The 14,477-nt window shown below is 35.9% G+C and overlaps 1 protein-coding gene across 1 annotated transcript in view; it reads left to right on the top strand.

The window, feature by feature from the left end:
* PPFIA2 (PTPRF interacting protein alpha 2) overlaps positions 1-14,477 on the top strand; it is a 331,712-nt gene that overhangs the window by 183,746 nt on the left and 133,489 nt on the right. The window contains exon 4 of the mRNA XM_031047954.2: positions 6,206-6,307. Within this exon, the coding sequence (XP_030903814.1) occupies positions 6,206-6,307 (102 nt within the window). The remainder of the gene's footprint in view (positions 1-6,205; positions 6,308-14,477) is intronic.

Raw genomic sequence — 14,477 nt, 5'->3', positions numbered from 1 at the left:
GTGTGTACTGTAGTAGGAAAATGAAGCAGATTATACCAGAAGTCTTGATAGTGGCATGCTCTTCTCATTCATTATCTTTTAATTTATCTAGAAGTGCTATCACATGAACTAATATGTAAGCAGATAACAGTTAAAGTTTCTTTATGTTTCACTTTTGAAATATAATTTTGAATACTTTTTTGTACTCCTGTTCTTCTAACAAATTGTGAAAGTAACATGACACAGCTGGTGAATTTAGATGACATTTGTATAAGAGTAAGGTTACACACACTGCAGAACTAAACCAAAATATGTATATCCACATTTGTTCAATATGTTCAATGGCCTTAATCAGATATATAACTTTTATCTAGTATAATCCTCAGTTCTCTGTTATTCTTTTCAGGTCCTTTCTAAAGACAGGCTTTTTTGATGCTTTTTTTTAAGGTACTGAAAGAGAATTTGTGTGATTTTATTTTGCTCAGCAAAACCCAATTTTCTCTCTTTTAATTTGTAACCATAATGATAATGATAGACCAAATTTACCAGTCATAATGGTAAATAATTCATCCAGAATAGTAGGCCATCCACAGAGAGGCTATACTAATTTGAGATGATTTCTATTACCTATAAGAGGATGGCTGAATAAGTAAATATTCACAAGACTTAATTCAAAATCTGACGTAGATTCAACAGAGAATTTAAAAAAGGAATACCTTCTTGACAGAAAGCTGTGCAGTAGTTCTGCATTTGTCCAGTTTTCACTGAATGACAATGTATTGCAATTATTTAATTCTTGCAGATATTAACATGGGCTCTGAGACTCTAAAAAGTTTTTTTCTTTCTTCCAACCACTAGTGACTGTGTGCTTATGTGTGAGTAAGGACATATTGCAAATTTTCAGTTGGTGCCCACCTTTCTGGAGCAAAAGGAGGGGAGAGGGAGGAAGGGAGTAAGACAGGAAGGCAAAGAATAAAAAAGAGTGTGGGGTCACAAGTCCACTGTATTATGGAGTTCACACATGAAAAGAAAAGCACCTTATTCCCTGTCTGCAAAAGCATGGTAAGAGTAAAAGAAAGTAACACTGAGTTTAAATTGGAGGTTTTAGAGTTGAGTTAGAGGTTCAACATGATGTGGTCCACCCACATCATATTATTTCTTGTATAATTTATTGGCCAATTTTCTTGGATGTTAAAAGAAAACTGCATAAAAATGGTGAAATCAATTTTGCTTTCATTTATTTGTGGAGAAGCACAGAAAACTCTCCTGGAAACAGCATCATAGTACATGCGTATCTCATAATATTTTTAAAGAGACTAACTCAGACCACAGTTCTGAAAATATGGGGATTTTTAATTTTTTTTTTTTTTAATAAACAAAGAGACCAAGATTTTAGTCCAAACCAGACCTCCTGGTTTTACCTGGGTCCTGGTACAATACATCAGGGTACATCTTATCCAATCTAAAACTTGAGTGCAGATGAACTCTCACTTTGAGCAGAAATGTAACAATAAACATTTCAGAGGATTGACACCAAATGCACATACTTAAATCTTACAGTCAACCTAATCTAGAACCAAGGATTATTGTTATGGCTCTTCTGTACTAAGAAGATAAACAGTGAAATACACTCAGAATTTTGTAGTGCTTTGTCTTGTTAATGAGAGTCAACAAGATTGAAGTCTGTGTACTGCTAACCACAAATAGGTAAAATAAATAGTCGATCATTTAGAAAGTGTGGAGAATTTCCAACAATATTTCCAATGAAGGAACGAGCAGAAAAGAAAGCACCATATTTTTTACAAAATTTGATTGGATTAAAGCAGAATAAATGAGAGATTAAAACTGTGAGTGAACTGTGGTATATACTACTTTTCTATGTATATACTACTTTTCTATATTAAACAAGTTACATCTAACTTTGTAGGAAATCAAATGAGCTGTTATAGCTTGTGTGGAATGTAGAATAAAAATCATAAAGCCTTACCAGTCTTCCTCTATGCAGTGATGAATTTGCTCAGACCTTCCTGAAATGAACTGTGGTTGAAAGTTTTTTTGTTTTACAAATTTTCTCCTTTCAGTAGTTTTGTGGGGTGTTTTGTGGGGGGAATGATGAGAGACTGTATTTTTATTTCAGTTCCCTCTGTACTGGACTTTATACACGCACTGAACAGTTGAGTGTTGCAGCTATGAGGTCTCATAATTTCTGAGGCATACCCTCAGTTTGGAGACTAGTTATGTATGTTTTGTGTGTATTTGTTCATACAAAATAAAACTCATAGGCCTTTCCTGGGAACAATAAGCAAAGAAAGCAGCATTTGTTAAGCCAGCCCCTAGAGTCAGAGATTTAAGGCAAGAGAGCTGTGGTATGTCTCCCCAGCACAGTCCTGCTGCCAGCACATCTGGCAGCTCTGTCAGCAGGCCTGTCCCCATGGCCTCCCCTTCTCCCGGGCACCCTCCAGCCTCTGCTCTGACTCTACTCAGGTGCCTCACCAGGGAACGCCTGTGACTTTTTGTTATTTCTCATGCCTAATGGTCCTTTCGGTGGCTACAAATTTCTCCTGAATTTGCATTCAAGACTTCTGACCTCCCTTTAAAGATAAACATGGGATAAATGACGAGCTGTCAGTTTGAGTCAGCTGGTTTTCAGTCAGACTGCTTTATAGCCCAAATATTAAGACAAAATGAAACAGCAGATAAGGTAGGCTCTTGACATTATGTTTATTCAGGTGACAAAAATAATTGTTCTTCCTTGCGTTGTTTATCATAAAACAAATTGTTAGTGTCCAGATGTCATAGTATAATATAAAAGCAGTACAGTCAGCTGAATAATTTTCATACAGTTTTAATTCACTTCAGTTCTTAATTAGCTATGTAGCCATACAACTTCTACATAAGCTTTAAGAGTACAGTTGTGCCTGTCAAATCGAATTAGTTATGCAACAGATACTACCTTCAGGGCTCCCAAAGTATGACTGACCATGCAAGATTTCTGCTGCAAACAATAATTCCAGATGACAGTATTCCCTGGATCCCTGGGAATGGGAGGGAATTGCACAGGCAGAGGTTGTTATCATCATGTGTTATTGATTACATAACTGGGTAAAACAAAAATATGCTTTGCTTCTAACCTGTTGGAGAAATACATTCCCTGGAGCCTTCTCATATCTCAGGGACACCTTGGATAAAAAGAGTATATTTAAAATGAGTTTTACCTGCGGTTTTGGAAACATGAGTTGAAAAACTTGTGAGGTTTTATCCTAATTATTGATTCATCAAAGCAGATGTGACAGAAATACTCATTTGTAAACCTCCAGGGCAAACTCAATTTTATTTTGAGACTTTCCCTGAAAAGGCTTATGATAAAGGAAAAAAAAAGCCCTCTTTCTATCATCATGTAATTCAAAGAAGTCAAAGCTCTTGACAACCAAGCAATCTCTGGTAGTTCAGAAGAAGAGAGGTATGAAGATGTGGCTGCTTGTTGTAAATGCTGGAACTGCAGATACATTAACAGCACAGGAATTTCAGAGAGCAGGAGCAGCTGAATAATTAAAAGTCTTGAAGGGCCTGTGCCACTGACTCAAACAATAAAATACTGGACCCAGGTAGCACAGCTAAAGTGGGTGCCAGTAGTTACTGTGAAGATAAACTGAAGATATATCAAGGCTGCAAGGACACCATGTTAGTTATGCCACTCTCTGGAAGCAGAATTTTGAGTAAGCAAGAGGAAACACTCATGACCAAACAAAATTTCCTTAAGAATAAGCTCCATGCTGCTCGGCAAAGTAAGCTTCATTCCTTATTTAAGATTCTGTTGACCAAAGCATTAGCAGCTATTCTGCTGGTAGCAGGCTTGCCTTGGCACAGCAAAGAATATACAGTTTGATAAGCTCATATCTTTTTCTGTTTCCAAGGAAAGCAACCAAAGCATGTTACCAGAGTGGTTTGTCTTACTGTACTTAAACAATGGAATTGGGAATTACCGGATGGTACTCGTTGTCCTTTTTACCACTTGTCACCCATCCCAATGCCCAAACATATTCCAAAATCTCTATTTCAATTCCAACTAAAACAATACAGAGAAATAAGAAAAAGTAAATAAAAAATGTACTACATAGATTACACAGAAAGTTTATTCTGTGAGGTTCTGAAAGGACTATAGACACTTACCCATGTGTATAAACTGTATGTAAATTAGTAACAAGAGTTGCACCCTATAACCCTATAAAGTTTCTCATATGGGAATATGAAGAACAAAAAAAGTGTATGTGTGCTTTTGTGCTTCAAAATTCCATTTCAATCTTAATTAAGATCATTGGTTTTCTATTAAATACAATATTTTTATTCGATATGTAACATTAATTATAACCTTAAGGACAGAAGGTTTTTGAGCAAAGTTCTAGACAGAATAACACTTCTGGACTGGCAGTTTCTGAATCCTAGAGGAAGACCTACAGGTAGGAGTTCTAATGATACTTCTGGGAAGTGAGAGAAAAGGTTTAAAATTTAAGTCTCATTTTCAAAGCTGTTAAGGGCTTTAACATCAAGTATGCTGTGTAGCCTCACAAGTTCTTGATCACTAGGATTTAAAATAAAAATACTGAATAGGAGTTATGAAACATATGATCAACAGCTGATCTGTGAAAAAAAAATATCAAAACAATGCTTTCCTTACATGCAGTTTGCATAGAGGTTTACTGTGAATCTAGTTCCAGCTACTGAAAAATTAAACAAAACAAGCCCTTAGTTACACTTTGTCAGCATATCACTTGAAACCTATCCAAATACTTTAAAGTATATTATTGATAATACCATATACCATAAACTATTTAGAAACTTGATTAAAAAAGAATGAGCCTAAGAATACCTACCAAGCATCTGTTGAACAGCACTTTAGTTCAGATAAAAGCTGCTTTCAACAACTCAAGGAGAAGCAGCAAACCCAGCCCTTTTGAGCTCATTGCTAGCTTTTGTCTTAAATAAGTAGATTTAGTCTCAGCTTTATCCAACTGGTTGATAAGATAAACCACCTGGACATGTTTTTTTCTTAAACTGCTTTCTTTGGGGAGGAGGGGAAGAATTAGGAATGACTGCAATTTAACCCTGGCTGCTTGTGGGTGCACTGACTATTTTCCTCAAACTAAAATGAACTTAAAATATTTAAAAATATTCCTATACCTTGTTAAGTAGCAATGCTGTTCATCAACACGTATTTTTTTTTTTGACAAATGATTACTAATTCTAAAGGTTTTTCCTCCATTGTTTTCATGAGGAAGGTAGCATCTGTTTTTTTGATGTAGAGAATAAAATCAGTCACTGCAGTTTAGTATATGTCATGCCTGTCAAAAACTAACACATAAGGAGTGAAACCTTTTCATTATTGAAAGGAATGACAACTATGTGTCTGCACTTTCTACAGACAAAAATCTATGCCTAATCTTGAAGAGTAACAGCAGTGGTAAAAATGGAGAGATTTTACTAGGAATTTTGATAACTAAAAAATGTTTTTCAGCACGCCTGCTAGTTGCGTTGCATAAAACTTAACATCAGGACCAAGTTACAATCCAGTTTCATTTTATGTTGTTATTTCATAGGAAACTGACTCCACGCTAACGAATATAAATATTGCTCTGACTCATCACAGCCTTTCACTATAATGTCCAAATACATTTTAATACTGAAATTCAAATATAAAGTAAAAATAACAGGTTGGGGTTTTTTGTTTGGTTTGGTTTGTTGTTTTGTTTTTTCACAAAACATATTAATTATGTTTTTCTGATATTATGTAGATTTAGATTAGTTAATATGTTTTTTCTCCCATGCCATATTGCAACAGCTGCCTTACAGAGAGGCAAATGCACTCGCAAAGCAGATATGTTGAGTTGAACTTCATTATGTGCAAAATGTATTGTCTCTGTTGCTATCAAATAGGACAGTTCTGTTCCTCTTCTGGTGTGATTCTGATAGCTTCGTATGGGCGCTGTTGCCACCAACTTCAACCTTCCTTTGTTTCTAAACTTAAGTCAATGTTTTCCATAGGTACTTTTTATTAGATATGCCTAGACTTTAAATGGTTTTGGTAGATACTGATGTTTACACATACCATTTTAGTTTGTGTTGATGATTTCTAAATATTATTTAAATCCTTACACTCTAGAATGCATGTGGATTTGATTATTCTAGTGCTTACATTTTGAGTGACTTCATATATAATTTTATTCAACAGGAATTTGCTGCACTGACGAAAGAATTAAATGCATGCAGGGAACAGCTGCTTGAAAAAGAGGAGGAGATTTCAGAACTGAAAGCTGAAAGAAACAATACAAGAGTAAGTATACAGCAGACCTTTTCTGGAAATCATGTATGTGTAAAGGAGGAGGAATATACTTAAATATAATTTTAGATCTTCATTTTTATAGACAAAAGTACAGCTTTTACATGAGACTTGTAAGATTCTATGCAACAGGACAGATCTACCTTGCTACAGTTTAGAGGAATGAAGGTGTATGTTAGCAAGATATATTACAAAAAATAGCAGATTTTATATGTAATATGATAAGTACATTCAGTTTAAATGCTTTCTAAAACAAGGGACTCATGCAGCCTTCCAAGCCCCAGGGCCTGCCTAAGTAACCTTCACATATCCTCATGTCTTACCAAGGCTAAAGGCAAGGTTGCAACAGACCCAGCTTTCTTTTGTGCATTGGATTTGATCTGAATAAGGATGAAATGAAGGCTGCCACACATGTCGTAGTCAGACTGCTTCGTCTAGATGCAGCCATGTGACCCTTACAGTAAATGTCATTTACCATGCAGCTGAATTAGGACAAGATTTCAGCTTTAAATTTACATGTTCTACTTCAATAAGATGTTATTGTCTAGAGACAAGAATATGTGATAGCACCTTCTGAAAATTCTCAACTGGTGTACAGAATGGCTTTCAGAATAAAATATTTTGCACATGCAAGTATCTGGGCAAAGGCAGAATTGATCCAGGAATGGAAGAGGGGAGCAAAGACTTTATGAGGTGTGGAAATATGTGAGAAAAGAGATGAAGTAGTCCCAGATGAGACAGGAGTCAGGCTGGTAATGAACATATGGAATAGATCTCAGAGAGGTTCAACACCAAGGATGTTTTCTCACATCCATATTTCATTCTTCTGTGATCTGGGTAACTCTTCCTTTTTTTATCCTTTCATTAAGCAAATAGCACTTTGGCTGGTCAGATAACATCTTTCTTTGGTCAGCCAATTTGCATTCTGAAGGAACTGTAACAACCTACATGACAAAAGAACTGAGAGAGGGTTTTTCTTTCTTCTGTGTAACTATACCATGAGGGTGCCATAGACTTGAGAAATCTAAGGAAAGACATGTGATACAGGTTCCTGCAAAAAAGCAAAGCTGCCCCATCTACGTCTATGCTAGCTTGGAAGTACAGGAGATGATCGCTTTTAGCACAAAAGTCTTAGAAGTGATGGAAATCACCGCTTGTCATGGGTTCAGCAGTAGCTCATGCTCTGCCAGGGAGGAGGGAGAGATAGGGCGCCTGGTCTGGGCTAGTCGGGGAGGTATTCCATACCACAGCACGTCCTGCTCGGAGAGGGGACTGGAAGCTGGCCGGGAGGGAAGGAGTTAACACTCCGGGCTGGGCTCGGGGAGGCAACTGTAAGCTGGCCAGGAGGGGAGGGGGGAAGCTCTCTCGCTCTTCCCGGTCTGGCCTCGTGGCGGCAGGTGGTATCGTATTCTCTCTCCCTGTTTGTCTCCTCTAACATTGATTTGTTATTGGTACCGGTAGTTATTTCTGTTATACCTTGATTGCTGGACTGATTTTGCCTCAATCCGTGGGAGTTGTATTCCTCTGGCTCTCCTTCCCATCCCTCCGGGAGTGGGAAGGTGAGGGGGGGAGGGGAAACAAAGGAGGGAACTGTGCAGATTTAGTTTAAACCAGGACACTGCTAAGGTTTGAGAAACATGATGGGAGTCATAGGTAAGATCTAAATTTTCTCACAAAAATCCCATACATTCTAAACTGTCCAAAATGACTCCCACAAAAATAGAATTAATTAGTAAAGAATCATGTAGGGATTGCGCTGTGTTTTTTATGTTTAGCAAAACATCTTTCCAAATCTCACGACTTTTAAAGCTGCTTAAACTTTACATAACTGCTATATATATCGGGTATTTTAGTATTTAATGTAAAAATAGGAAATTCCATGAAGAAAATTATTTATGTAGAATAAAGAACAGTTTGTGTTAATTTCCAGAATAAATTTTTGAATGCAGAAATGTAGTTAAAAAATACATTCAGTTGTACCTATTCAACGAACTATATATACTCATTCTTGCACAGAACATTTATCAATTTCCCTTTCTTTGCAGAAAAAAACACCATATACACTGAATTTGCAATGTCATCTTCTCAGTTGTCCTAGGTTCTTGCTAAGTATGTGCATTAGTCTGTCTAGCACAGTGCTTTGTGCATTTCACTACAAAACCCACTGAACATCAGCTTTGGTATGTTCAAACTGCAATGTACCAATACTTACTATGGGTCTGACATAAGCAGTGCAGACTAGCAGAAATTCCCGAGCAGCTTGGAGCCAAAGATACCTCCTTGCCAAACAACTGTGAGAGAAAAGGAAGATGAGTCAACTGCAAGTCACATCTAAGTCAGACTGAGCTGTCATAGGCATTTTCTTTGCAAACCAAGAAGCTTAAAAATCATCTACTCTTGCATTTCTGGTGTTATATAAAAGAAAAATTGGTAAGAGATTTTCCAGAACAAATACCAACAAAGGAGAGTTACAGGGTGCGAGAAGTCCTTGCAGTTAAAACTAGTAAACTCTACCAGCATGTTTTCAGAGTGAGGTTGAAACTGGGTATTGGAGATTAAAAGCTCTATCCTATGAAATAGACACAGGAAGTGCAGGAGATGTTACAGCAAACAAGAGTCCAAGTATTAATGAGGAAGGAGAGAGAGAAAGCTTTCATGCCTTACCCTGACCTCTAGATTTTTCATTAATAAGTTATCGCCCCATCATGTCATATATATGTTCTTGTCAGTCTAAACTGCCACATGCATTATTTGTCAGAGTTTGCTGTAATACTAGTGCTGTCTTCTATAGGCTCCTATACACATCTTTTATAGGGAAAGATCGTCATTTTAGAGACTAAGGTGTTGTCTTCAGAGTACACTCTCAATAAGGTGCTAGTGATGGGAATTCTGGCAACACTCATTCAGAAGACATTCCCTAGAAAGAAGCATTTTTGCAAACTGAGATTTCTGCTGTTACTAATGCAAAACAGCATTAATATTTTGTAATTAAAAGTTGCTCCAAAATTCTGCTGTGGTTAAGCAAAGATTTTAGTAAAGTAATAGTGTTTGGGGAACCACTGATAACATTTTTGTGATGAGGAAATTAGATGTACTTTCTAATACATGAACTTAGTCCCAATAACATTTCTTTCTTCCATCCCACTAGTGTTCACACTTAACCCAGCTCTAGGCTGGCTATGTTAGCAAGCCTTACCTGCATCCCAGGACACACTTATGCATAGCCACAGGTAGTGGAACTACTCATTACAAACATTTTTCTTTCAAGTAGCAGTTCATACTACTTTTAAATAAAGAGATTCAGTTCCAAATTCTCAGATTGCTATTTCTGATTTTTTTAATCCATCTTTTTTATCTCCCTGAGGTATCAGCATAAATACACTGTTTGAAGTACCTACTGCTTCAAACTGAAGATAGCAAGAAGAAATAGAAGTGATAACTCTTGTCAGGTTCTGAGTACACACTAGCCTGCTAGCTCACTTTTACATTTTCAGTTATGCCTAACTGAGAGTTTTTTACTCTAGACCCATACCTGTGGGTTTATTTCTTGGCAACAGCCCCATACACTTCTTGCTAATCTCCATAGAAACAAACCAACCCTCCCCCCAAACCACACAACCACACGTATCCTGATTTGCCAGTCTATGACAAGCCGCTCTGGCAGACCCTGACACAAACATGTATTACAGAGACCATGATGGGATATCAGCCTTGTTCTCAGACTTCTTAAGCAAAGTTTCCTACTGACCTTTTACTGTTGAATATATATTTTTGCTATGATAATTAACTTTTTCTGATTTAATACAGTAGAAATATTTTCATGTCAAGAACTTAGCTAGCAACTTAATCTGTCAGTACATGAGGCAAAATAGAAAATGCAGGAGCATATGTATGTATGTATGTTGATTGGTGTGGTGTTGCTGACAGAAAGGCAGACAGGTTCTCTCTGGAAAATAATTACATGAAACTTTGAAAACAAACAAATATATTAATAGCAACTGTTACAGTTATTCCTTTGGATATTCTCTGACTAGAATGATCACCTATAGCATGTGGAAAGACAGCATCTTTTTTGAAGCTGGAACACAGGTCAATGTGATTTACCATGTTATTTAAAGAAAATTATGAATTCCACTAATTTGGCTGTACTAATTATAGATTTAAATTGAAAGTTATTTTTGTCTCAATGCGTATTCTTTAAAAGTAAAAAAAAATGTGTGATTACCTTATTAAATAAGAATATGATTATGAGGAAATTCGAGGTTTGATTTGACAGCTGAAACAAAAAATATTGCAATGCTGATATGGTTAATTCTGATTGTGTTTTTTCACTGCAACAAAACCCAGACATATACATATACTTTTTGTGTATAGCAAAAAGTGTTAAGTTGGTCTGAAATATTTTAGCTCAAGCAGTTCTAGAAACAAGAAAAATTAAACCTTTATACATTCATGAAACAGCAATGACAAGCAGTGTCATCATCTTTCTTCTACTTAATACCTCAGGTGCTGAAGCATTTACTAAAGTGAACAAGGCTGACTTATGTTTAATTTTATTAATATTTTATTGTCTCAAGTCCTTAGTGGACAGTCTATGAAGCATCTTCAGTTAGGCACTGCAATCTCATAATGCCCATAGATCAGAACTTAACCTATATTTTATGATTAAATTTCCTCTTTATTGTCCAGAAAAACTGTGAGAATATCTTTTGAAGTGCGGTTTTGATGCCTTTATTTAGCTCATTTTCTTAGAGCTTACATTAGTTTAAAAGGTGCTGAAACTAAATTGGGCACTCTGTTTTCTTTTTTAAAAATGACAAAATGAGTTCTGACAGTCTGAAAGTACTGTACACGTGAAAATAATTATAGCTGCTTCCTAAAGTTCTGTAAATGCAAAAACATTGTTTCACTAATGTAATTGACAGTAAATTTAATTAGATTTGCCTCAATATTATATCTATCCTCTAGACTCATCCATTTGTTCTTTCAAACTAAGAACTACTGTCACAGAAAAGAGGGTAACAGTAGTTAGTAAATGTAATATGTAGTAATACCTGTAGTTTCAGACACTGTGTAATCTAATAGCTATTTGATATACTTATTGCATTATTCTCACAAAATGCCCTTTCTTTGTTTCTATTACTTTGTACTGTTACCCTGATTATTACCTTTTCTTTCATACTTTACACATATGTTTGTTTTGATTAAAGTTTTAGGCTACTGGCATTTTTTTTTTCTGTTTCCTATATACAGAAAGACTGACATGGGACATATGCTGCAGTTAGGCTCTAACTTCAGGTTTTCAAAGAAAGATTTTCACTAGTAATTTACCAGTATAGCTATTTGAGGTCACCCTAGCTGACCACAAGTGCGAAGTGGTTTCCATCACTGTGGAACAATGCAGAAGAAAATGACTGATTTGTGTGACTGGTTTCAGAGATAATCTTCAGCTTCGTACCTGCTTATTTTACTTGTCTTCTTTCCTCGCACCAGAGATGGAGATTCACTGAACAATGTGCATTCTAAATATAGACTGAAAGGAAATTTTTGCTTGCACTGGTGAGAAATTTTAAGCTGGACCTCAAAGAGAATTGTCTTCTGAGTGGGTTGCCCCATTCCTCTAAGGAAAACCTTAAGCTATGTCTGTATAGTTTTAGTAAATCTCTTTATCTTTTGATTTTTCTCCCTGTGTTCCATTATTTATGCTCACCTTTTCTGTCCATCACCCGCTCCTGATTCTTTAATTTCTCCATTTATTATCCTGCTATGAACTTTTTTTTTTACAAATAGGTTTATTGAAAGTAATGAAAGTTAAAATAGAATATATTGATTAAAATCCAGGTCCTGTAGTAATACAAACACTCCTGGGTGACACTAATTTCAAATTACTAAACCATTATTCCTAAAAAAGAATGGTTTAAATTTTTATATTCCATATGTAAATCCATATGTTATAGTATAAGTATGCGACATAGGTAGATGTAGTTTATATCATTACATTTAAGTATGAATTTTCATTTCACAGAAATCAATCACTTCCATAAATGCTTTGGAAGTTATTTGAGAAATACAGGAAGCTGTGTGTATTCTAACAATTTTCTCTATTATTGTTGATTTAGTTCTACTTAACATTTTAGAGAGGCTTCATTCACTCTCAAAAGATGCATTAGAACATTTTTCAATTGTAAGATTATTATTTTAAACATTCTTTATGCTCATTTAAAGTCCAGGTCTCCAGAAAACTTAATGTCATTTAGCTATGATAAAATTATCAGCATGGCATCTTAAGCATCCTAAAATTTGCCCAGCCTAAGAGTTAAATTTACTTGTCAGATTATTTCATAATTCATTGTCAAGCTTATGCTTTCCAGTAGGAGAAGCATAGCAATGAAGTGTGGGTGTTTCTGTCCCACCTGCTACAGTTGATCTTCATCTTCTTTTCTCTGCAAGCTGCCTGTCCCTCTGAGTGCTTGACAACTATAGCAGCTTGACACAGTGTGAGGGAGCAGAAAATGCTCAGTAGTCCATGATCTTTATTAATACTGGAGTTTAATTGAATCATACTAAAATACCTAAATCTGTTTCTAACAATTCTTTTTCAATTTAAATGCACTACTAATGTTACAATGTTATTTCAACATGAAATTTTTTGGTATCGTTACAAATAATTTGGAACAGTAATTCTTGAATTACTGGGAGGGGGGAAGGTCCTCAACATGTCCTCATGCCAATAAGTTATTGTAATTTCCTTTAGTTGTTAAACTACATTGCTTGGACACATTATCTTCAATGTCAATTTCCTCCATTGCTGTAGCAATGGGCCATTCCATAGTTCTCGCAGCGTAGTTAGGTTTGCTCTTCCAGGGAAGTAGGGAAGATTTTTTTTCTTTTATTTCTTTTTTTTTTTTAGTATAATCGTAGCTGGGGCAAAAGTTGGGTAAAGCAGCAGTATCACTGCAATGTCCAAGGGTAACGAAGCTGGTGAAGGGTCTAGAGCACAAGTCTTATGAAGAGCAGCTGATGGTACTGGGGTTGATTAATCTTGAGATAAGGAGGCTCAGGGAAGACAAGTATCACTTTCTACAGCCACTTGAAAGGAGGATGGAGGGAGGTAAGTGTTGGTTTCCTCTCCCCGGTAACAAGTGATAGGACAAGAGGAAATGGCCTCCAGTTTACCTGGGGAGGTTTAGATTGGACAGTGGGAAAAGTTTCTTCGCTGCAAGGGACATCAAGCAGCGCTCACAGAATTTGTGGACAAATAATGTTAACTTCTGCTGAAAAGCAAAAAAAAAAAAAAATCCAGTGTTCATAGGTACTTTCCAGAAAAGTGAACCGAAAAATGAACCAAAAAATGAACCAAACTGAGCAAAACTCAAGTGATTAAGAACAGACAAAAAAAAAAAAGCAAGCATGAAATGTTCAGAGGTAGTGGAGTAATTCTTCATCAGTATTTTGACACTTAGATGTGACATCAGTTCATCTGTCTTCATACAGTAAAATAGGCAACACAATATTTTGCACTTGATTTATTTGATGACTATGACACATATTCCAACATTGAAATATGGTTTTATCATCTCTAAAATTCTAATTCTAAGATAAAGGCAAAATTAATGGATGACTTTGATGGTTTGGTTTTCTACGTTTTGCACATTTCTAATATGGCAGCAACTTAACCTGTTACCTGCTCTTCTACAAAAGACTAGGGTGTTGCACTTTTCGTGCCATATAGTAGACTCCAAGATCACCTCATTAGAAATTCTGAATTCCCACCACTCTGTTCTCTTTTTATACTTGGAAACTTTGTTTAATGTTTCTTTCTCTCTTCATCACTCTTTTTGATCTCCAATCTTCCTTCTCTTAACAAGGATCTTGTCTTTCTTCTGTCCATCCTGACTTCATATTCTCTCTTGAGATTGTGTGTCCACATCCATTCAAAAATAGTTCTGGATGTATATATTTTTTTCCACCATGTTCTTTATTTATCTCTGTGCTATAGGTTATGTGTAATTTCTTCTGTCATGAACATTTTTCCCCTGTCAAGATTTCTATATCACCATAATTTTTCTTTTCCCCTAAACCAGATTTTCTCATTTTTGCTTCCTACCAAGACTTGCATACAGGCTCTCAGAACTCTCCTTTTTTGTGTTTGTCTGGAACATAA

The sequence above is a fragment of the Melopsittacus undulatus genome, chromosome 5, assembly GCF_012275295.1.
Source record: "Melopsittacus undulatus isolate bMelUnd1 chromosome 5, bMelUnd1.mat.Z, whole genome shotgun sequence".
Taxonomy (NCBI): Eukaryota; Metazoa; Chordata; class Aves; order Psittaciformes; family Psittaculidae; genus Melopsittacus; species Melopsittacus undulatus.
Note: the sequence above shows the minus strand (reverse complement) of the source record. Positions and strands in the feature narration are given on the sequence as shown.